General features: G+C 48.9%; 1 protein-coding gene across 1 annotated transcript in view; it reads right to left on the bottom strand.

Annotated features, from left to right (window-relative positions):
- Positions 1-1,024: 1,024 nt before the first annotated feature.
- EPS15L1 (epidermal growth factor receptor pathway substrate 15-like 1) overlaps positions 1,025-24,420 on the bottom strand; it is a 59,883-nt gene continuing 36,487 nt past the window's right edge. The window contains exons 22-24 of the mRNA XM_015424652.1: positions 20,101-20,233; positions 14,893-15,098; positions 1,025-1,829 (exon numbers count right to left, since the gene is read on the bottom strand). Of these exons, the coding sequence (XP_015280138.1) occupies positions 1,683-1,829; positions 14,893-15,098; positions 20,101-20,233 (486 nt within the window). The 3' untranslated portion in view covers positions 1,025-1,682. The remainder of the gene's footprint in view (positions 1,830-14,892; positions 15,099-20,100; positions 20,234-24,420) is intronic.

Genomic DNA, 24,420 nt, shown 5'->3' with positions numbered 1-24,420 from the left:
TCTGGACCAGGCTGGCAAGCAAACGGACAACAGAGAACGAACAAACGCCACAGAAGCCAGCAAAGGCAATGGTGGGGTGGGGGTGGGGGTGTGCTCACTGGCATTTAGCCCGAACCCCCAGCAGCATTTCACAAGGAGATGAGGTTAGAAGAAGCCCCTCCCGCTGTCTTGGCAGCAACAGCGGGAGGGGCTTCACATGGACATCTGGAGAGCAGCCCCCCCCCAAAAAAAACCCATCTCACGAGACTCAGACTCTGAATTCGAGGCTCTGAAAGTCAGACATTTGTTCCTGCAGTGTGGGACCAGAGGGTGTAAACAGGAGAGTTTTGTGCAGAACTGCTGCACACCACAGGTCACAGCAAGGGCAGTCAGGGAGTCCGTCCCCACCCGACCAGCCTATGAATTACGGAGTGTAGCGGTGCCAAAGGCAGGTGGAACTGGCAGGACTCCTCCGATTCTGAGGAAGTGACGATCTGCTTGCCAAGGAGAATCACTGGCAGCCCAGGAGTGGCATTCCACACGTGCTGGCCTGTGGCACTGGCATGGCAGGCCCTGCCATTCAGAGAAGGGGGAGCGCTCAGGGCACTTCAGGAGGCTTTCCGGGAGAAGGAGGTCGGCTGCTCTCGGCGCAGTGTTCTCGTGGGGGTTTTCGAGCAACGCTCGCTCAGACCTGCCCTTGGCGGCAGCGTGCACGGTCTTCTCCGTTTCAGTATGAATCATCATTGGTTTACAAGATCCCCTGCCTTTTATCGTGCCCCAGATACTGGCTCATTTCTGGGGCAATCAGTGACAGCCTTACAATTAACGAGAGAAAGGGATACTCCTTCTCCACGGTTGTGCTGGTGGAGGGTTATTCCACACAATTCGTTACAGAAGGAATGGCAGTCGTGGAAACCTGGCCTAGACCTCTTGAGTGAGTTGGGGCGAGGCTGGAACCTTCTCCACGACAGCAGACTCCAGAGACAGATGTTTGAAGAGATTGGATTTATACCCCGCCCTTCACTTGGGAGTCTCAAGAGCGGCTTACAATCTCCTTCCCTTCTTCTCCCCACAACAGACACCCTGTGAGGTAGGCGGGGCTACATCAGATCACGTGAGCCCCCCCCACCCGCGGTCAGTCCAGCAAGAACCAGGCCGCACTTCTCTAACTGTTCGAGGGGGGCTCCTTTCTTAAGCGAGAAACACGTTGAAAGGACTGACATCCCCCCACCCCACCCCCACCCAGGGAGTGTGAGCAGCAGCACTGCTGACTAAAAAAAAGAACGACGGCTCAGTGGTCTCTGTGAACATCGCTGGTCCTTCTAACCCAAGAATGGCAGTTTCTGTCATTATGGTGTTTATGCAGCAGTCTTGGCAAAAAAAAAAAAAAATGGCAACGGGACGGGGGGGAAGAGTCCGTGAGCAGGGGGCAAGCTGTCTGTCCGCCGCAGGAGGCTCAGTGGTCAGTCCTGGAGTCACAAGTTCTCTCCCTCGCAAGAGATCAAGACTATCACGCAGTTCTCATCAGATGATGCCCAGGGGATGGGGGGGCCCCTGAAGTCACGCCCACCAAACACAGCAGCTCTAACCAGCCGGTCCCAGTAGGCGGTGAGACCTACTTCAGAGCACTAGGAAACAAACCAACCAGCCACCAAAAACCTATAAAGGATCCTGGCTGGGGCTCAGGCGGGCAAACCCTTGCCTTACGAGGTTGGCATGTCAGCCTTACTGAGTGCAATGGCCAACTCCAGGTCCTCCTGCTCCTGCCTTTGCAATCGTGCCAGCCTCTCCTGCTCCGCCTTCTCACTTTCGCGCTTGGCCCACACCAACTGCTGCTCCTCATTGCCAAGCTGAAAAGACAAACAGACACTCGATTATGGGACGCACAGAGAAATCCCAGCAGCTGCCGAAAGCACACACACGTGCCCCAGGCAGCGATGCCCCACAGTATCATGGGATGGGGGCTGACAATTGCCCGCCTCCCCCCCTGGATTCTCAGAATGCAGCAGCACTCACCCAGGGGCACCAAAGAAGTGCTGCGCCTGCAAGGGGAGTGACACAGGGGGTGTAACTCGTTTGTGGGAGGCCACGGTAGAAAGATTTGCGTGGAAATGGTTCTGTTCTTGCTGCCCTTTCATCTTTCCTTCAAGGTTTCTCTGAAGGATTATTGCTCTTCTCCTCTTTCCTACTCTCTGCTGGCATTCCCTAAGCCTTCTGGTCCTTCATATACTTCCTTCCTGATTCTGCTCTCCAGTAATAATTCCTGTGCTCCATCATTCTTTGCCTGATCTCCAGGCTTAGTGACGATTTCCCCTTCTCCCTCACCTTTCTCTTCTTCTACGTAACTGCACAGTTTTCTCCACTTTTCAGGCTCTTGCTGTTTTGTACAAGGAGGAGGGAAGACATCACACTACAGAATTATAAAATGAAGGAACAAGAGCCATGGTTCTGTGGCTTGATCCCACAACTGGTTGCGCCACCACTGAAGTGCTCAGAACATGCACAGAGCCAGCACCAAGTCATCATAAAATGCAACTGATGTCTCTCTCTCTCTCTCTCTCTCACACACACACACTTCGGACTACCTGCTACCATATTGACCTGTGATCGTCTAACATTCACGTTGCTCCTTCTGTTGGGGTAGATGTAAACGCCAAGTGAAAACTGGCCACACAGCCCTGATCTTACATGTCTGCCTGGTGTGTTGTGTCTGATTTCAGCCGTAAGCCTGTGTCTTATGCAGTTTTTAGTCTTTGGAGATGTGCAAGAAATAAGCGATAACCTTATGACCCTAAGTTGGAGCCTGCAAGTTATGCAGCAACAAAAAAGGTTAATGTGATCTTCGAATGTATCAACAGAGGCATAATATCCAAATTGCAAGATGTCACAGTCCCTCTGTACACTGCATTGGTCAGGCCGCACCTGGAGTACTGTGTGCAGTTCTGGAGGCCTCACTTCAAAAAGGATGTGGACAGAATGGAGCGGGTACAGAGGAGAGCGACGAGGATGATCAGGGGCCTGGAGACCAAGCCCTGTGAGGAAAGGCTGAGGGACCTGGGAATGTTTAGTCTGGAGAAGAGGAGGTTGAGGGGGAACATGATTGCATTCTTGAAGTATTTGAAGGGCTGTCACTTGGAGGAGGGCAGGGAGCTGTTTCTGTTGGCAGCGGAGGACTTGCAATAATGGGTTTAAAATATGGGCAGACTGGATATTAGGACATTCAGCAGTGGAATCAGCTACCTAGGAAGGTGGTGAGCTCCCCCTCGCTGGCAGTCTTTAAGTAGCATCTGGACAAACACTTGTTAGGGATGCTCTAGGCTGATCCTGCATTGAGCAGGGGGTGGGACTAGATAGACTGTATGGTCAGGAAGCAATTTTTCTCCAGGCCAGTTTGGCCAGGAATCCTGGAGGGTTTTTACTGCCATCTTCTGGGCATGGATCAGGAGTCACAGGGGGGTGGGGGGAGGTATTTGTGAATTTCCTGCATTGTGCAGGGGTTGGACTAGATGGCCCTGGAGGTCCCTTCCAACTCTATGATTCTGTGATTCTAGGAGTCCCACCACCTGCATTCAGGAGAGCCTGCTCCCCCCGTCCCCCCCCCCCCCGCAGCAGTACTCAAATCTTTGTCGCTATTGATGTTTTATATAAGGATGAGGGGAGACGTACAACAGAATTCTATAATGAAGGAACAAAAGCCACAGTTCTGTGGCCCAGTCCTAGAACTGGTTGCACCATCACTGAAGAGATCAGAACTTGCAAAGAGCCCACACAAATCACCACAAAGTGCAACTGATTTCACCACCGCCTCCCACCCACCCACTTTGGTTCACTGCAGCAGGTGGTACCTTTTCAAAGGGACTAGGTTAACATCCAGTAACATATGGATGTAAAATATGGATGAGATGCAACTTAACCTGGCCAACCTGCTTCTTCTGCAGCAGGGCAGGAAGCCATCCCACGCCTGAGGATTTCCACCTACTTCAAAACAAAACGTTATGGTTTCCCTACCCCTTAATGCGCGTGTGCGTGAATGTGGGGTGGGAGGTGTTTCTATTAATCACACTGCTGTTAAAAACTTGGTTTTGCTTTCAGGTTGTAAAGCTCTGCTCTATGCCCAGGGCCATTTTTTCCTATGCCCAGTGCCTTTAGAGGTTCTTCACCACAAATGCCAATGAAACCATTCCTAACTGACCATGCGGAGCAACTCAAGCAAGAAGTCAAAGGACCCCAGAGGTCTTTCCCCAGAGTGGAGAGCAGAAGACAAGCAGCCTCACCAGATCTGTCAGTAAAACTCAGCACAGAAAGGGTTGATTTCACAGGTTACTGACAACTTCAGTTATGGAAACACATCCCTCTCCGTGATCTCTAGGATAATGGACTGATCTAAACCGTGGAGATTGTACGGGGAGTCTTAGAAGAAGCCTGGCTGCAAGGCTGCAGTTCATAAGCATTTAGGAAACATAACATTAAGAGAACACTGAAATAATTATGCCTCTTTTTTGCAGAAGGAGGACAGAGTCAAATTCAATACGTAAATGGCAGGCGTCCAAACTAACCTATGTAGAGATGACATCGATTCTTTCTCAGACTTTTATATATCCTATAAGATAACAGTGCAAATGTCCTTCTTAGGTTTCAAGAGGGAAAAAGAAATTAAAAAGTACACAACATTCTCCTAATTGCCCAACTCAACACACTATGGAGGAAACTGCCAAGGTAATCTATGCCTGTCATTCAGTGTTCTGAACTATACATGTGAATGAAATGCCTTCCGTCCTAGAGTTCACCCCAATATTTTTATTCCAGTGATCGCACTATGTTCGTGAACAGTTGCAAACTCACAGATGGCAGAATCCATCAACAGCATTCAAGCTCTTTGTTATGCTAATGGCTCTGGCTGAAGCAGGACAATGGGTTTCACCACCTGTTGGAAGGTGACACCCAGAGACACAGAGGGAAGCAGACAAATTGCTAGAATGTGTTCTTTTCCTTGTGAGATCCGGTGGTGTGTGCGGGGGGGGGATGCACTCTCCCCAAAGTAAATTACAGACACAGCAAAGAAGCTTTTTCTTCTACAACTCCTGAACAGGGAGCCACAAGCCATGCAGGACTAACATTTTACCTTTGGACTCCATTTGGTCCACACAGCAAGGGACAAAGTGTTGAATGTTGAACTGCCTTGTGCAGGGGGTTGGACTAGATGACCCTGGAGGTCCCTTCCAACTCTATGATTCTATGCTTCAAGTAAAATTTAAAAAAGGTAAAGGTTTCCCTTGGTCAAGAGCCAGTCGAATCCGACTCTAGGGGGCGGTGCTCATCTCAGTTTCCAAGCCGAAGAGCCAGCACTGTCCACAGACGTCTCTGTGGTCATGTGGACGGCATGACTAGACGCCGAGGCGCACGGAATGCTGTCACCTTCCCACCTAATTAAGCATCATTTAAGGGAATGTGCGTTCACACCTTTTCTTTGTTCCTCTGCTCTGCCTGAAAAGACCATGAGGATTCTTTTTATTCATTTATACAGCTTTCTTATATTTTTAATGCCTGGAAGCCAGATCTCTGGAAATAGTCTTCACATCTGAAGTGTGAGGGGCAAAGAGGGGCAGCAGGTAAGCTCACCATCCCTCAAACACGATATCTCAGAACTGCCAAGTTGCCACAGATGGCCACTACGCTAGCTTGTAGGAGCAACGTGGGGAGTTGTAGCATGCCGCTGGAACCTCTAAATGGCAACGCAGGTACTACCACACAGTGCTTGATGTGTGACCTTGCTTAGCAGGAGATGCTCCAGGGAGGACCTGCGGTGGCAGCAGGGGCTACACAGTTTGTTTTTGGCATCCCCAAGGAGCAAAGGGAGGGAAGGAGCAGCATCACCAAGCAGAGGCGTGGGGCAGCTGTGGGGGGTTTTCAACCATCCAGAGGCCAACCAGAAGGAACAGGAGGGCTTACCAGCCCATTCCCTCACACTTGGTGGCAACGGTGGGATAAGAAAGCCCAGAAATCAGCAGAGCTAAACTGGCAATCTTTGAAATTTGTTGCTCACACACACAGGTGGAACACTGAGTTTGTTTTTATTTCTGTGCCGTAGATTATGGTGAGGTCAGGGCAGGCAGCTTGGACCCAACAGAGCCTGAGAGGCTCAGAGACCAAGAGTGGGGGGGAGAGAAAGCCACAGAAAAAAGAGGTGGAGAACAAAAGGCAAATCCTGGAGGAGGAGCAGAAGCCGCTGAAGTGGAGGCACCGGTTGGAGCTGGAGATCCTGTGCCAGAAAGCCTCACTGACAGGGAGACACACACCAGCGGCGGCTAAAGAGTTTGTCTCTCTCCCTCCACTTTTTGGTGGTGGGGGAAGACTTTCTCTCAAGTTTGTTACTAGGGGGATTAGCAGTAACACATCAAAACATACCTGATACCGTGGAGGGGATCGGATACGATGACATTCCAGCTGGTACCCAACCACAGTTGCAAATAGTACATGGGTCTGAGGCCAAACCGGAGTCATGTTTGAGGGAGGGGGAATCAACTCCTTTGGAAAGTTTAAGGAAGTGAATAAGCCATAGCCAATTTTACTTTCACCTCCCCAGTTATTTTCACCTCCCACCTAATAAAAACACCCCTAAAATCTGATTGGAAGTGTGTGACCTGGCAGAGGAGCTGATGCTGAATAGGGAGGAGGGAGGAGGAGACACCAGGGAGGGGTCCCGGAGGAATGTGAGGGAATCTCATTCAAAGGGGGGGGGGGAGATTCTGCACAGGTGTGAGAACCAGAGAGCTACCTGGAACCATCCCAAAAAGAAGAAAGGATTACGGACCACCAAAAACCGCTGGACCCCCAGTTACAAGCTGCAACCACCAAACTTGCTCCAAAAGCAAAAGGTTTTGAAAAAGTTAAAGAGGAGCAAGTGATGGGGTAGATCACTGTTGTGGCTTCACTATTACTGAACCAGCGGAAGCCCGGGGGGCCTCAATTGCCAGTTGGTCCCAGGGGCTGCAGACTTAGGAGCCTCTGTTTCCCTAGTGTGTTACGATCTGGCATCCGACTCTGATTTTACCCAATTTGGCTGGGATGCCCATAGAATGGAGGGGCTGAGGGAGTTGCAAGGAGATGGGGGTGACAATGCTGGATCAGGACCCCCTGGCTCATTCTCAGCCAGGATGTTCTTGGCTACAACTATGCTGTAAACGTGGTCGATCACGGCCATACTCAAACAAGGGTGGGAGGGAGGCCGCGACAAACTCATCCAACCCAAGGGGAGGAACAGGCTCAGGTCACACCACTGCAGGGGAAGGCTCGGCTACTGTGAGAGAGGGAGGCCAGCCTATCCCAGAGGCCGGAGAAGGAATCATCCCACCTAAGCCCAGCAAGAAACTGCTTATCTCCCAGAGGAGGGCGGGATCTGTCTCATGCCACCACCAAGAAGGCTGAGGAGACAGAGGTAGAAACGGTCAGTCTCATGGGGGACTTGGAAGACAGAGGTGCTAGCATTGGCTCAGAGAAGCAGAAAGCCTACGACCAGGGCTTTTTTAAATAGAAAAAGCCCAGCAGGAACTCATTACCATAATAGGCCACACCCAACAGTAGAAATTCATTTGCTTATTAGGACACACCCCTGATGGCACAGCTCATTAGCATATTAGTCCACACACCCCATGTTCGCAGAAGTGTGGTCATCCAGACACACTCACCTTTTGCTTCTTATTCTGTTTACCTTGTTTGTTCTCAAAACCAGGGCTTTTTTTGTAGCAGGAACTCCTTTGCATGTTGGGCCACACACCCCTAATGTAGCCAATCCTAATGAGTTTCTGCTTTTGGGTGTGGCCTATTATGCTAATGCGTTCCTGCTGGGTGTGGCCAACTTGGGAGCCAGCCGGAACTCCCTTCCTGTGCGTTCCTGCCCAAAAATAGCCCTGCCTACGACCAAGGAGGAGTTCAGAGGCACTCCTGGCTTGAAGCCTTGGAGAAGGAAGCAGAATTCTCTGGAACCCCTGAAGGAGCATGTGGTTTGAGATCGAGGCCAGATGTGGCTATGAATGCCACCGCTCCTGATAGCTAGTAGAGCAGCTTGCCGTCTCTCCAAAGTTTAGAATGGAGGTGGCAGAGTTCACTCATGATGTTCCTTGAATGGGACATTTAATAGGCATTCAGTGGACTAGATACAGAACTTTCGACTGGCCTAGGTTCCCTCAGAAGGTTAAGACCTGTCCGTCTCGTGTGACATGCCAGTGAATGCGCGTAAGAGTGGCTGCAAGGCTACAGTGCCTTTCTTTGCAAGGGCTCCTCGTCATCGACAAGGTTTTTCCAGCCTTCCGTAACACAGAGGGGAAAGTATTTTCTTCTGAATTGGGTAGGTCAGGCTATACAAGGCCCCCTGAGATAGTTGCACTGGCTTCACCTGGAGCCCCAGTGGGTAGCGGGGGGCACTCGTTAAGATTCTTCGTCCGCAAGTCCTGACCTGGGTAGCCCAGGCCAGCCCAATCTTGTTAGATCTCGGAAGCTAACCAGGGCCAACCCTGGCAAGTACTTGGAAGGCTCATCTCCAAGGAATACCAAGGCCAGGACGCAGAGGCAAGGCAATAGCAAGCCACCTCTCTGAATCATCCAAGCCCCATTAGGGGTCGCCATGACTTCCAGGCATATATACAGACACACACACACACAAACACACACACACAAAAAAAAGATCCTTCATCTGCTACGTTTTTTGCTAGAGATTTGATTGACAGAGGGTAGAATTTCTTGTTGGAATTGACAAAAGGTCTGTGTAAATGTGAGGTTAAGTACCTTCAGACTACTACTTCTCACCCCAGTCTAATGGTTAAACAGAGCTGTTGAAAGGGATGCTCAGGAGGACGTATGCGGCAGGTTCTCATCCTCAAGATGGGGATAAGACGTTGCCCTTAGTTGTTGTTTGCCTTTAGGGGAATTCCCCAGCAGTCAACGGCTTTTCATCCTTTTGAACTCATGTTCAGCAGAAGGGTAAACGGACCTTTAAATCTTGTGAAAGAGAGGTGGAAAACAAAATGCCAAAAGCAAAGAAATTGGTTATGGAGTATGGACATTCCATGATAAATTTCAGGATATGATGAAGGCCATAGAAGAGAATCTGGCAGAGGCACAGGCCAGTCAGGGCAGCTGGTGTGATGAGGCAGCCCGCCCCGGAACTTTTCAGCTAGGGGAGAAGGGGGTGGTTTTCCTGTGCCTTCCTTTGGAGAGCAGCCTGGAGTGGATCTCATCTAATTGTGGATAAGATAAACGAAGTTTCTGACGCTGTTTCCATGGAGGGTTCAGGAAAGAAACCCTGAGGTGGCCCCTGAGAATATGCTTAATCCTTTCTAAGAAAGGAAAAAAAGCGGTGTTGCCTATGAGTAAAAATGAAATTGCAGACGATGTGCTAGAAACCGGTCTGATGGATGTGCGAGTTCCCTTTGCAGAACAGCGCAACAGGCGGCTTTGAAGTGGCCAGAAGGTGTGTCAGTTGAAGACAGCAAGAAAATCTTTTCAGTTTTGCATTGGTTAGAGAATGCCGTTAGAAATAAAAACAGGAAGAATGGATTTGGCAGAGCATGGGACAGACACAGGGTCTCATCCACCTATTAGATGCTCACCTTATGAAGTGAACAAGAAAATGTCAAGTGGGGTGAGAAAAGGTACAGGAGATGCTGGAAGTATAGTGATTCAGCCTTCCATGTGTCCATGGGCATCCATCTCTTGTGGAGGTTGCTAAACCAGACCATTCTACTGAGTTTTGTGTAGACCGCAGGAAGACTAACAGCATCGCAAAGCCAGATGCTTGGCTCTATACCAGTATAGATATGTTGGTGGATATGCTAGGGTCTGCTCAAGTGATATTGACTGTGGATCTTTGTAAAGGTTGGGGGGAACTGGTATTGGAGGAAGAAGTGAGAACTAAACCTGCTTTCATTAGTCTACATCGGGGTGGCGAACATAAGGCCCAGGGGCCGGAACTGGACCATCCAGGGCTTTAACCCGGCCCGCAAGCAACTGGTATGTATGGAAATGTAAGGTACTCTCCCTTTTATGGTATCCCTTGGGAAAAACCTAGTCTTGCATATGATTAAATACATTTATTGGGGCTTTTGTGAGTTCCCCAGTGGCTCTTTTTGAAGCAGGTACTCATTTGCATATTAAGCGACACACCCCTAATGTAGCCAATCCTACAAGAGCTTACAGTAGCTCCTGTAAGAAGAGCTCTGTAAGCTCTTGGCGGATTGGCTACATTAGGGGGTGTGGCCTAATATGCAAAGGAGTTCCTGATACAAAAAGAGCCCTGAAAATCAATTGCTGTCACTGCAAGGAATCAATTGCTTTTGTTTGTATTTTGAGTAAAAAAAAATAGTTAACTGGGTTTGCCTGTGTTCTTTATAAAGTTTATATCTCTGCTACGTGGCGTTACATTTTATGGCACACATGGCCCAGCCTAACAAAGTGACATTTATGTCAAAGCCGGCCCATGTAACAAATGAGTTTGACACCTCTGCTCTAGATGATCTATATGAGTTTTCTCTACTTCCATCTGTGGTTAGGAATTAACCAGTATGTTTACAGAGGGCCATAAAAACCTTGCTGAATGGGATGGCAGAATATACTATAGGTACTATAGGTATAGTGATTTTTAGCAAAGATTTAAATTTGCATTTGGAGCACCTGGCCAAGGTGTTAGGACGTTCCAAGAAGTGGGTCTCACGCCCAAACTGAACAAGTGTCAGTTTGGGATGCCAGAAGGAGCGTATTTAGGACACAGAGTGGGAAGTAGGAGCATCACGCTGGTTTGGGACAAGGGAGAAGTGATACAGGCCCTCCTAGAACCAAGAAGCTCTATTGCAGATTTCTGCCCCAGGCTGGGACTACAACCTGTCCACTTCATGCACTCACAAAGAAAACAATGCCTGACAAGGTAGTCTGGACCCAAGAATGTCAGACCACCAACTTCAAGGCTCCAGACTGTAGCATATATTTTAATTTGGCCACAGATGCTTTAAACAAAGGCCTGGGAATGGTTTTGATGGTACCAAATATGCGGTAGCATATCAGAGGCGAATGCTCATCCCAAGGGAAAGAAACTTGTCTTGAGTACAAAAAGTCTGTTTGGCAATTGTATGGGTTTTGGATAAACGTAGACCATATATCTCCTGCCGGATCACTCATCGTTGCAGCGTCTACAAACCGTGAGAGATTGTAACACCAAACTCCAACCTTGATTTTGGAAAATACAGCCATTTAATATGAAAATCAAACAAGTTTCAGGAAGAATAATAGAATTGCTGAAAAGACATTGACAAATAATAAGGACTGGTTTGAGATCCTGGACCAGAGGAGAGAATTTTTTTGCTGATATGTACGGGAATAATTGCTTGACCGTAGTATGTAATCTGTACTGTGCAATGTGAAGCTAATATTTCTTTTAGTTTGTTAATTTTCCTTTTGTGCACTGCAACACACCATTCTGTAAAATGGTATCTTTCCACTTCCAAAAGTCGGAGGGGGAGGTGTGAAGAAATGCCTTCCACTCTAGAATTCACCTAATATTTCAATTATTGTGACTACACTCTGTCCATGAACAGGAACACAGCAGCAAACTTGTAGCTGGCCGAAAGGAGTGAGTTACTGGAAAGAGCCAGCAAGCTCCAAGCACAGAGCACTCAAGCTCTTAGTTATGCTAATAGGTCTGCCTGAAGCACGACAGTAGTTTCACAGCATGTTGGAAAGTGACACCCAGGGACAGGGAGGGAAACAGACAAATCACTAAAATATATTATCTTCTTTATGGGACAGGAAGATCTGAATGACCCCTGGACATAAAGAAGCACTCTCTTCTATGATTTCTGACCAAGGAGTCACATGCCATGAAAGATTAAACTTTTACCTAGGGGCTCCATCTTTTCCACGCAGCAAGGAACAATGAGAAGAAGTTCACGAGAACTAAGGTAATTAATTTCAAACTACTGCAACTTCAAGTACAGCTAGTTTGTCCTAATTAAACATTGGTTAGGATATGTTCTGAGTGAAGGGAAAGGTGTATTTTCACCTTTTCTTTGTACCCTTGTTCAGCCTGAATGCCTGAGCAGACCATGTGTATTCTTTTTATTCATTTATTAATTTTTCTTATAGTTTGAGAATGCTCTAGGCCTAATCTCTGGAAACGCTGTTTGTGGTAGTGGGGGGTTACCCAGTTTGTTTTTGGCATCCCTGGGGAGAGAGGGTAAAGAATGGCATTGCTGAGCAGAGACTTGGAGCGGCTGGGGGATTTTTCTGACCACTCATGAGCCAACCAGAAAGCATAGGACAGGCTTGTGAGTCTGTTCCTTCACAACACAGAGGTCTGTTCTTAAAAACAGGGTAGCTGGCTAGCAAAATTTATCTGATATTCATACTGGAGAGTCCCACAGTCTGATGGGATGTTTTGCATCTAAATAGACACAACATCTGCCATATTAAAATACATACCATCTGACTGGAAGAGACACCATGAGCTCTACAGTGGTCTGTCAGGGGTGGAGTGAAATGTACCTGGGCTCAGGTACACTGTTTATCGGTGAAGCCTCTTTTGTTGCCTTCTGTGGAGGACCCAAATCAGTAATGGATCTAGTACTAGGCACTGCAGTCCACCCACTCCACTGAAGCAATGGGCAATCCCTTATGAGTAGGTGTACGTGGGTGCCTCCATGCAACCACTTAAGTGTACACGGGTCCTCATGTGTACCTTTCTGTCTGCGAGGGAGTATTTAATATAAGCACAAAGGGATGGCAGATCAACGCAGACTTCTTAAAAGGTTCATTAAGCAGAAAAAAAAACTGCCTGCATATGCTTAATGATCAAACAGCCCAGCAGTCCCAACCAGATATTCAACCTCAGCTTTCACGGAGTGAAACCAGTGAACCAAGCTTGTCTGCCCCTGTGAAGGTTAACAAGCACACCAGGACATTTTTTTCCTTTTAATCACAAAAAATGGAAGAGGGTCTTGCAATGCCTCTGTGGCAAAAGCTTTTGTGGTCCACAGCCCATTTCTGGTGTCTCCACTGGACAAAATGCATCTATCTCCAGGCAGAACAATAAACTGACAGACCTTTAACACCCAAAACGTTACCTTTCAGAAATCAGAGGGAGAACAATTCAGTTTCCCAGGACAGATTGCTGCTGTCCTGGAAGTCCCCATTCCTCAACAAAGGCAGTTCAGAGGAACACCACTGTGTGAAATGGCTGAGTTAGAATTTATCTTTATAACTGATCGTTTAAATCTAGGTCTCGACCGAGACCAAAGTTTTTCCATACTCCACTGAGATTACATCAGTATAGCAAAACTAGGAAGATTATGTTGTTATTATGCTGTTACTGCTGTTGTGAAGGGATGTGCTGCTTTACTTAAATCTGAGCTTCGCAAAGAGATGTCACAGGCTTCACACACCTGCCTCTGGTTCACAAGTGCTTCTGCCACTGTAAATCTGTCTGTCTTGAAGGTGACACGGGACTCGTATTGGTTTCCGCTGCACCACATTAATACAGCTACCCCTCTGGAATTTCTCACTGGTGTTCATTTCACACTCTACAGTCTGGATGCAAAATCTACACACCTCTTTCCTCATAATGCATGTCAGAAACACCTTCTGTGACTCACCCTCAGGCAGAAGAACCTGTTCCTGCCCTGACAGATCCTGAAAGGGGATTCCGCAGCCTCCCGCTGGTTCCACTGCTGACCCTGCTCTCCCTTTTAGAATATTCCATGCTGCTTCGAAGGCACGCCGTCGGTCCCTCCCCATCTTTAAGTAACTGAAATGGATCGACATATCTGACCCTTGCCACCGAACCCCATCCCTCCAAGCCTTTGCTCCCTAGTAGCTCTCTGCTCCCGGCCCCTTCCAGCTCCCTTAGATTGACACTGATGACATATGAAACCACCAATCCAGAGCCAGGCAGTTGCTTCCTTTATCAAGCCTGTCTGCCTTGCTCAGTGCTGACTACTCTGACCAGCACCAGGTCTCAGACAGGAGCCTGCCGCTAGAGATGCTCCTCAGTGGACCAAGTGAGTCCCAGCCTCTGCCCTGCACCACTGCCATTCGTTCGACTCCTCGGCTCTGCAAAGTCTGGAGCCTCCTTCCAGCCCTTGTGAGGAGCCTTCCTCCCACTCACAAGGCAAGCAAAGCAGTAGGAGACACGCCACTGAGCTGAGCTCATGAAACAGGCTGCCTACCTCTGGAAGCTCTGTGGACAGTCCTCCCCACCTGTGTTCCCTCTAAGCTGAGTTAGTGTGAGCTAGCTCACAGTTCTTTAGCCTCCGGCTCACACATTTTTGTCTCGGCTCAGGAAGGAGGGCTCCAGAACACACTAATTTATGCAGTAGCCAAATCATCTGCTCACAACTTTAATGCCAGTAGCTCACAAAGTAGAATTTTTGTTCACAGGACTCTACAGCTTAGAGGGAACATTGCTCCCCACCTGAGGCCCATCCTCCTTTCCTAAATGGAATATTTTACTAACTTCCACATGAACATTATTCTCCCAGTAGCGAACCCACCCAGAAGCCAATCTGAAGCATTTTCTTGGGGTTTTTTTTTTAGTGACACTCCCAGGTGCCACAATATTTTAATCTTTCCCTCAGTCTGAAACAAAACCAAGCCAAGCCACAACTGAAAGGTAATTTGAACTGCTTACAAACTCAAGAGCTCTTTTATTGGCAAGTCAATCTGTAACATACAGATTAATACAGCACTAACTAGTGGGAAAGGCAAGCAGGCAGCCCAAGGGGACTAAGAGAAACGAGTCAGTGGAAAGGCGGGGGGAGGGGGGGGAGAGGAGTGCTACTGAAACAGAAACACCCCCAACAAAAGGCCCAGACAAGGGTGCTACCAGAAGCAGAGAAAGTGGCTGATGGCTCAGAGAGAAGGAGTTTAACTTACAGAGCTGAAGTCAGCAAACCCAAGGGAAGAGTCTTTAGAAGGTTTACTTGAAGAGGAAGGAGCAAACGGGTCCTTTCCACTAAATAGGTCCCCAAACCCCTTTTTACTCTGAAACGGGTCACTGCTGTCAAACCCAAACGGCTGGAATGGATCGGGGGGCTTGGCAAAATCGGAAGACCCAAGTTGACTTACAGGAGTACTTTTACCTGGAAGGGTTGAGAGAAAAAGGAGGAGGGGGAGGGAGGAGGGGAAAAAAAGAAAGAAAAGAAAGGGAGTTACTGACCACAGGAGGAAGAAAAAAAAACTAACCCTCCCCCAGGAAGGCAAAATGTCCACCATTTGCTTCTAGCCCCAGATGCCCCCCCTCTAGCCTAAGAGGAAAGCTTTGCAGAGAAGGGCTGACTTTAAACACACTTCTCTTGCATGCTTAGTGCCTCCCCCCCCAATAACCCCCACACCTATATTATTACACATCTGGCTGTCGAGGAAACAAGGCACCAGCAGAAAAAGCACCAAGCCTGACCCAAAATCCGCTCCCCTAGCCCTGGCCGAGCCTCCCCCCAATCCATACGCCTCTGGCTATGACTCTGCTGGAACTCTGCGAGGGAAACAAATGCATCCTAAATGTGTTTTGGGGGTGTGTGTGTTGCCAACTGCTGGGAATGGCACACTTCTGTTATTTCAAGCGGTGTTATTTTTGATTGCTTGCTCCTAGATTTGGGGAAACAGGGTTTCCCCTCCCCCCAAAAAACAAAACAGATCCCTCATGTGAAACCACAACAGTTTCAGCAGTTGCCCAAGTAGTACACGCAAACCGCACGGAAGGCTCACTTCAGCAAAACGAAGATGAACAACAGGCTGTACCCCAGCCGGCGCTGCCAGGCAGCAAAGACATCAGCCCCACCCATCTCTTGGGGGGGGGAGGGGGGGAGAGAGGTGAGAGCACAGCAGCAAGACCGGGCTCATCCACACAGAGTCTCGTGTGCAGCCGTGCCAATCTGGGCCTCAGGAGGCCTTGCTTCTCCCTCCTATGGGGGCACCTCTGCCACTTCCCCTTTCTGCACATAGAAGGAACACAGAAAACTGAGGCAGAGAAAGGCCTCCCTCAGTCCTGCCCCCGCAGGGTCCCTCGACACACAGAGCACAGGCTCCGCCTCCCCCCCTCCGCTGACACTGACACTGCCCCCTCCTGAGCCCGAGCCCTGCCCCGCTGGAGACCCCGCCCAGGCTGCAGAACCCTCCTGCAGAGCAGAGCTTCCCCTGTCTCAACGGACCAGGGGGGGCCACAGTTGTGTGTGCCCAGGAGGGCTCCAGTCCTCAAACAGCAGCTCCCTTTCTAAATGGAGGGAGCTGTTCGGCACCTGGGAAGGATGCTGGCTGCCTCAGAAGAGAAAACTGGCAGGGAAAGACCTCCTGGGGCTCAGCAGAAAATGATTTTTCTCAGTCCTTCCCCCAAATCTCCTGGAGGGGGTCTGACCAAGGGAAAGGGAACTGATCCTTGACAGCTGCAGTCTCTCTGTCCCATCCCTCTTCATGAGTCAAAAAACTCCTCTTGGCTTAGCGGCACCTCCCGTCACTCATCTGTCTTTCCCGGCTAACTTTTCTGTGACTGATAAAAGACACTGTCCATCTTGCATAGTGTGCGCCTCATATGCAAACTTTCCAAAAGCAACCTCCCCGTCCCAAGATCCTGGGAAGGTGGATGTGTGGGGGAACACCTGACGTATGACAGATGAAAACAGAAATCGCTAGCGCCATCTTAGAGAGCAAAACTAAAGGAGGAAACAGAAGCTGACAGGTGTCAACAGGCAGCCCACACCGCAAGCAGATCATGAAAGATCCTCCCACCCCGATGCTGACTGGCATGAGACCTCTCCGTCCTGCAGGGTCTGGTCCCTCTGACGGTGGGCTTCTGGCTCCCGGCACTTAGAGCTAGCCTTGGCCTTGCAACCCTGCCCTGGGGAGGCTCCGCACAGGCAGCCCTTTCAATCTGTCCCTGAAGCCCAAGCAAGTTGCATTTACCTGCAATCGCCTCTCGTGTCCATTCTCGGACCACAGATTTTACCTGTCCGATGCAACGGAGTCTCTTTCCGTCTCTCTAGAAATATCAGCATGGCCTCTCTGTCCTCCTGCCACACCTTTGTCTAAAGCGAGATAGGTGCAATTCTGGGACTGCAAAGGGTTTCTCTCACACACTATTTCAAGCCTGAAATAAACCCCTGGCCCTTTCCCCAAAGGCATCTCCTTCCCTTCCTCTGATTTTGAGTCTACTGAGCATGAGGAAGAGTCCTGTGTAAACTGGAAGCTTGCGTTGTTTACTGTGAACACCGGCTAGCTCTAAAATAAAGATATTATTTTAAACTGCCCCCTAAATTCAGCTATGTGGTGTCCACCTAGTCAAATTCTTGTTATCTTTGCACGTTACGGAAAGTGTTAATATTTCAGCGTGGGAGTGGGAACGGAACCAAGGCCCTCCACTTCAAAAGAGAGGCGTTAACCACCGATATGAAATGCCAACATGCGTGCACAAGATGAGCAGCCTGCAAGAAGCAGGGCCAGGGCCACAACGCTCAGAATCTACCCGAGGATTATCTAAATCTAAAGGAGGAAACCTGTAGCAAACCACCCTGGAAGTCCACATCTCTGATGCTTGCGCGCACACACACACGGGCAGCTGCCAGCATCTGCAGCTAGGCTATCCCTTCTGGCTGGAAGAGGAGTGAGGCCCTGCCTGCTTCAGAATGCTGCTGAGGAACACTGGAAAGGTCACCTAACCTTCTTTTCAACCACAAGTGAGCAAAGACGTGGGCTGCTCTGTTGTTCTAGGTGCTGTCACAGAATAAAACAGTGCCTTTCATGCACGATCTCGGGCAAGGGTGTGGAGCACCGTTCAGATGTGGCAATCTGCAAAGTGAACCCATGAAATGGCCAGTGCTCAACTCACACACACACACCCTGAACTCGCAGGCCGTTCTTGTTTGCCCTCCGTCATCCTTCAAGGGTGATTCTCCAAAACCTTCCTAGGATCCCTGGAGGCAGGAACACCCTTTGGAGAGACCTGCTTACTACAGGGAGCCGCTTTCCACACTTCTGCACTCCTGCCTGCCTGCCCTGGTCTCTGCTTTGGTATGCACCAGTGTGGAACTGTCAAGGGGGGTTTCTCAGCCCCCTCCTCCCTGCTGCCCCATACCCGCACCTCAGGTATTGCTCTCAGCAGCAGAGAAAACACGCCTGACCTTAGCCCTCTCAAGACAGAACAAGTCAAGCCCCTCTCCGCGAGAACGTCTAGAATCCCCTCCACCCAACCCAGAAGGTCACTGCCTGGTCTTTGACACAGAACCCAAGGGCGAAGGTCGCTCGCTGGTTAGTGGCAAAGGTTCTGCCTCGATATCGCTGGAGAGGAGCACAGCTCTAACCGCAGTGTGAAGGGTGCCGAGAGGAAGTGGCTCAGGGTGGAGCCGATGCAGCTGGTCCCACGGTCGCAGCAGCCCAGAGAGACTGAACTGACTTACAATCACTGACACCCACACAGAGGCTTCCTGCACTTAAAAAAAAAAATCTGTTTCTCTCTTTGAGGACTCAACATATTTTACCTAGAAACTGATGCGCGGCGGTGAGCTCTGACAGATTTCTATCAGCAAACAACAAACCGGCAATCCCAACAACCAGGCGGCAGTTCTGAGAGAACTCATTTGAATTGGCTGGTTGCAGCGGATTCCAAACACAACCAGGACAACCCCCCAAAACATGACCCCAAAAGGCCAGCTGAAGAAACTAGGCCCACATGCTCTGCACAGCACCCGGCTCGTGCTAGATATGCCTGGAAACAGAACAGAACTCCCTCCCTGCATCTTCCGCCACTTAGTCAGAGGTTCAGCAACAGCACCTTAGCAACCACTCTGAGGCGTCTTTGAACATCCCCTGCAAGATACTTTTCATATCACAAGCCAAGAGTTTCCTTTGGGGGGGGGGAGAGATCTTTGAAGCCTTTCACGCCAAGCAACCCCAATGACTGACCAATCCTGGATGCTCCTGAGGAGTCCAGGATGGGAACCCGCCAGGCCAGCAGGGTTTCTCGAACCATCCAGGTGTGTCAAAGTATGAACGGTGCTCCTTCTTACATAACACAACACCTCAAGGTCACACAATGAAACAAAACAGGTCGGTAGGACCCGGGACAGGTTAAAAGGAAGCTCTTCATACAATGCACAATCCGATTGCGGAACTTGCTGCGGAAAGAAGTGAGGAGGGGCTGTGGGCTTAGGTGGTTTTAAAAGAGGAGCAGACACGTGAATAAGGGGGGAAAGAAGCCCTTTCCGTGGTCGCACCCCCCCCCCCCCCGTCCAGAGGCTGCTGCCGGGGTGGGACAACTGCAGAGCCAGAGCAACTGTGGTCCTCCTCGGCCAGAGGGCCTCTCACTGCCAGCAACAGCATGCTGGACTCCACAGCCCCACCTGGGTTTGATCCAGCCAAGGGAGTTATCATTCTTTTAAAATACATAACAGCTCAATCGCTCAGTTTAAAAAACAAAACTCAAAAATGAGCACCAGCGTGGTATGGTGGTTAGAGTGACAGACTAGGATCTGGGTTCAAAACCTCATTCTGCCGTGGAAGCTGGGTCCCCTTAGGCCAGTTACACTCTCTCATCCTAACCTACCTCACAGGGTGGTTGTGAGGATTAAAATGGAGGAGAGGAGAATGCTGTAAGCCACTTTGTGTCCCCCAAAAGGAAGACAGTTCTGAACGTGAGAAGATCCCTTTAAAATGTTATACACGTGCGCACCCACACAGAAAAATCAGGCATTGCAAAGACAAGATGACCCCCTCCTCGCGTGATGGCATAGTTTCAGCTATGGGCGGTACAGAAACGCTAATAATAATAATAATAATAATAATAATAATAATAATACCTATAAAACTTAGTCTGGCCTTTGAGTAAATACTGTATTAATATCCAGCAAAATATAACCAAGCAATATAGAACAGTACAGAGGCTGAAGAGATAAATCTCGTGTTTTCAGAATGCAAAGAAAGCTTGCTTCAACACCATTTGGCGTCTGCCAAAGCACTTCAAGACACACATCCAGGGTGGGAGAGAAGGCCAGAAGGGGCTGCAATATAATTCAACAGCCCGCCTTGCTGGAGAAGTCAACTGTTCCTCGCTGCAGGTTCCTAAGCAGGGGATGCACCCAAAAAGAAAGGACTTACCGCTTGGTAATTTGGGCCTTGGGGGCATGTTCTTCTTTGGTGGTAGAGCGGGTGTGTCTGGCTTACTCTTAAAGGGGTCATCTGAAAAGCCACCCCCTCCAGCAGAGGAGTTGAATGGATCTGGAACTGGAGGCTGCAAGAAAGAGCCCAGAACAGAGGCCAATTCAGGCTGCTGTGGAGGGAGTGAGGCTGACTCTGAGCCAGAAAGGTCCAGGCAGTGCTCTGCAGGGATGCTTACTCGCTGGGCAAAGTCACTCTGGGCAGCCTAGCCTGTATCTTTGGTCCAGCCTGATGACTGTTTCACTGCTGAAATCATCATTTGGAATGAGCCACGTGATATGCTACAGGCTCAGCAAAGGGGAATTGGGAAAATCCAAGTACTGCTGCAAAGGCTGCTGACTCTAGCAGTAGTAGAGTAGCTGCTTAGCATGCAGGAGGTCCCACGTTCAATCCCTGACAGCCTCTCCAGTTAGAAGGATCAGGTAGTAGGTGATGGGAAAGACCTCTGCCTGAGACCCTGCAGAGCTGCTGCCAGTCAGAGTAGACAAATGCTGACCATGATGGATCAATGGCCAGACTCAGTATAAGGCAGCACTCAAATGCTTCATGTGACTTGCCCCCCCCCCCCCTTTTAGGCAGGTCTTTCCTCATGCCATGTTGCAAACTGCTCAGGAAACTTTCTGTAGTTTCAGACATGACGTGAGGCATTGCACCGGGGAAGAGGTGTGTGTCCGGTGGGAAATGCTCCGGCTTGCATCTCCGAACAGACCCTCACCTCTTCCCCAGTGCTACCCTTCATGTCATGTCTGACTCCTCTCGGGATGGCTGCCACTACTCAGGTCGCACCTGAGACTCTTGGACTCAGTCCCTCTAAGAATGAGACGCGACCAGGGCCCCCCCACACACTTTGCACTTCAGGAACGACAGACAACCAAAGAGATACAGACCCAGGAATTTGGAAGGATTTTTCCAGGGGATTTTAATCAATTCATTAGATTTCTTGACTGCCCTTCCCTGTTTACCGTGGGGCTCAGGGCGGTTTACAACAAAATAGTCCGATACATTATAAAACCAGTTGAAACCACAAGAATTCAATATTAAAAGCATTCAGCATAAATATTTTAAAACATTCTCTAAGAACAAGACGGCATACCTAGCATTCAGGGTTTGGGGTGTGTGTGCCAGGCAGATATAGCTGGGTGTCATCAGCATATTGGTGACACCCAAGCCCGAGACTCTGAGCCAGCTGGTCGAGGGGGCGCGTATAGATACTAAACAGCATTGCGGAGAGAATCGCCCCTTGAGGCACTCCACATATTAGTGGGTGTCTAGTTGATGTCTCGAGACATCAGGCACTGCTCATGCAGGGAAGCAGAGATGTTCAAGGCAGCCAAGGCACAGCTCATCACAGACGGAGCTCAGCGCCAGCCTGACACTGCAGAAAGAGCATCCTGGAGCCACCACCTGTTTTGGCACGGGGCCCTATGCAGAAACCAGCAGCCAGATGCGGCCCCTGGCAGCTCTGCCAAGTGAAGCTGAGTCTTTAGAGCTCAGGGCAGACACTGCCACCTAGTGGGAGAAAACACTCCTTGTGAGCCTCTTGTCCAGTGGCTTCTGTTCTAGGCCACTGAACAGGAGGTGCACACACAACCAACCAGCGACAGTATGGGGTGGACAGCAATCCACTCAGAGCAGGGGTGGGTTAACTGCGGCTCGGAAGCCACATGCGGCTCTTTCACACATACTGTGCAACTCCCAGCAGGGCAGCTGGGGAAGCAAAGGGGAGGCATATTTTTTCTCCCTCCCTCTCATCCATCTATTTGCTTTCTTTGTTTCTCTCTCTCTCTCTCTCTCTCTCTCTTTCCACCTCTTTCATGCTTTCTTTCGACCTCTGTCTTTCTCTCTCTCTCTTAGACAAATAAATATCATTAGCAAACAAATAAATATCATTGGACAAATAAATATCATCAATATCTCTTTTTACCCCTTTTGTTTTTATTTCTGGCAGTCTCATTTAATGTTAGCAAAAAACAAATTTGCGTATTTTAAAATAAAAACATGCCTGTAATATTTGTTTATGTTTTGCAATGCTCAGATAGCTGACATTTATTCTGTGTGGCTCTTCCGCTGAGCAAGTTTGGCCACCCCTGGCTCAGAGCCACCCAAGTGGGTTTTATGGCCAACGAGGGGCCTATTTAGGATCTCTCTTAAGGCAAGGGACATTTCCAGCATCAAGCTGGTGCACGATGGCACTTTAGTCCCCTCACTTGCATAGAGGATGAAGGAAAACTGCCAAGGCAAAAACAACTTCCTTCACATGCTAAAATATTGGAAGAACAACACAGTTTTATTCAGGGTGAGCTTTTGTGTGCACGCACACTTCTTGAGAAGCAATGAAATGGAAATAGATATAACAGTCATACACAAAGAAGGAGGGCAGTGAATTAGCATGCAGAATAGTGAAGATGTTTTTAACAGATTGAAAGAATAATAAGCTTAGTTTATTGCTATCGTCTGTTTCAGTTCAATTGGGGGGGGGGGAACAGAGCCAAAGTAATAAATATGCCCGAATTGGAGACTGATGTATCCTTAATTGGGAGAGTCTGTCATTAGGTTCTATCTGTCTCCTCTCAAGCAAGGAGGAAACACTGCAGCATCTTTTTCTTTGAAGTGGGGCTTATTGGCTGTGTTATTTTCCTTGCCCCCGGACCAGCAAAATACACTTGAACCTACCATTCCAAATTACATTACATATTAAAGTAAACTGAGACTCTGTTGTTACGTTACGTTCTTCTCCCCTCAAACATGGAGTTAACTAACAGAGTCCTTTTCTTAGAGGTTGGGTGCAATGTTATGTCAAAGAAATACATTTCAATATTCATTGTATAATATTATAAGCACTATTCCACTATACTATTCAAAAATAGAAATACACAAAATTACAGAGAATGTATAGCACTTTTTTGTGAGAATACATACGCAAAGACTGAATGAGCTTAGCCTATATACTGAGACAATAAATCAATATCCCTGTTGAGTCCTGGGGATTCCATTGTTCTGAGTGTTGCAATAAGTTGCAACTCAGCAATTTCCTTTTCCTGTCTGTTCTTGAAGTTCCTAAAATCATAGAATCGGAAGGGGCCATACAGGCCATCTAGTCCAACCCCCAGCTCAATGCAGGATCAGCCTAGAGTATCCCAGACAACTGTGTTTGTACAACCACTGCTTAAAAACTGCCAGGGAGGGGACGTTCACCACCTCCCTGGGCAGCTGATTCCACTGTTGCACAACTCTTACTGTAAAAAAGTTTTTCCTAATATCCAGTCGGTACCTTCCCACCCTTAATTTGAACCCATTATTACTAGTCCTATCCTCTGCTGGAACAGCTCCCTATCCTCCTCTAAGTGACAGCCCTTCAAATACTTAAAGAGAGCAATCCTCTCCCCCTCAACTCCTCATGAGATGGCTTGAAAGATGGCGGTGTGCAAGGAGCTCTAGTGTTAGTGGCTCCTTGCCTTAAAACAACTAGGAGACTTCTATTGACTACTGGCGGTCCAGACTAAATCATTACGCTGGGCAAATACCTGTGAGGTAATGCAGACTAATGTGCAGCCAGGAAAATTGGCAATACGCTCCCCCCACGCAGCTCCCTGACTCTCTGGACCAGCCTGGTTGCTGTGAAGACAACCAGTGAAGCCTCAACTTTGCATGAGTATCCTGCCGGTGGTGGACTGCACCTGGGGGCTGCCGGTTGCCACTGGTGTTGACTGCTCAGTGTGGCTGCCATTTTGGAACCGCTGGTAGGATTCCTCTATGTTTGTTACTGGCGCTCCTGCACTTATTATTAGTGCTAGAGCAGTGGTTGGGGAGCCTGGTGGGGGTCTCTACCCCCTGCAGTCTGCCCAATACAGCTGGAAATGGAATACTAAGGGTGAGAAATTTTGACACCCCCGATTCCTCCCATGACTCCGATATACAGCTACAAATCCTGGAGCTTGATGAGATCTAGCGACCGGGAGCTGGGAGATCCGAGACTGAGATCTGTGGGGGGTCCAAGAGATCGACTGTTGCCAGCACAATATCAGAGAGAGGTTGGGAGGTTTTCTCACTGTGGTGTCTACATGGGCCAGAGAAGAGATTGGATTTATACCCCCCCCCCCCCTCACCCTGGGGCCCCAGAGGGTATTGCTGATTGTGAACCAAATCAGCTCCTAAGCAATCAAGCATCAACAGATAATTTCTTCACAATCAGTTTAGCAAGATAATTAAACAATTCACCAAATAAACAAGAATTAGCCAGATAATTAATTTACTCTGTTT

This window comes from Gekko japonicus, unplaced genomic scaffold (genome assembly GCF_001447785.1).
Source record: "Gekko japonicus isolate JY-2015 unplaced genomic scaffold, Gekko_japonicus_V1.1 scaffold596, whole genome shotgun sequence".
Classification (NCBI taxonomy): domain Eukaryota; kingdom Metazoa; phylum Chordata; class Lepidosauria; order Squamata; family Gekkonidae; genus Gekko; species Gekko japonicus.
The sequence above is the reverse complement of the archived record's forward strand: the minus strand, read 5'-3'. Positions and strand labels throughout refer to the sequence as shown.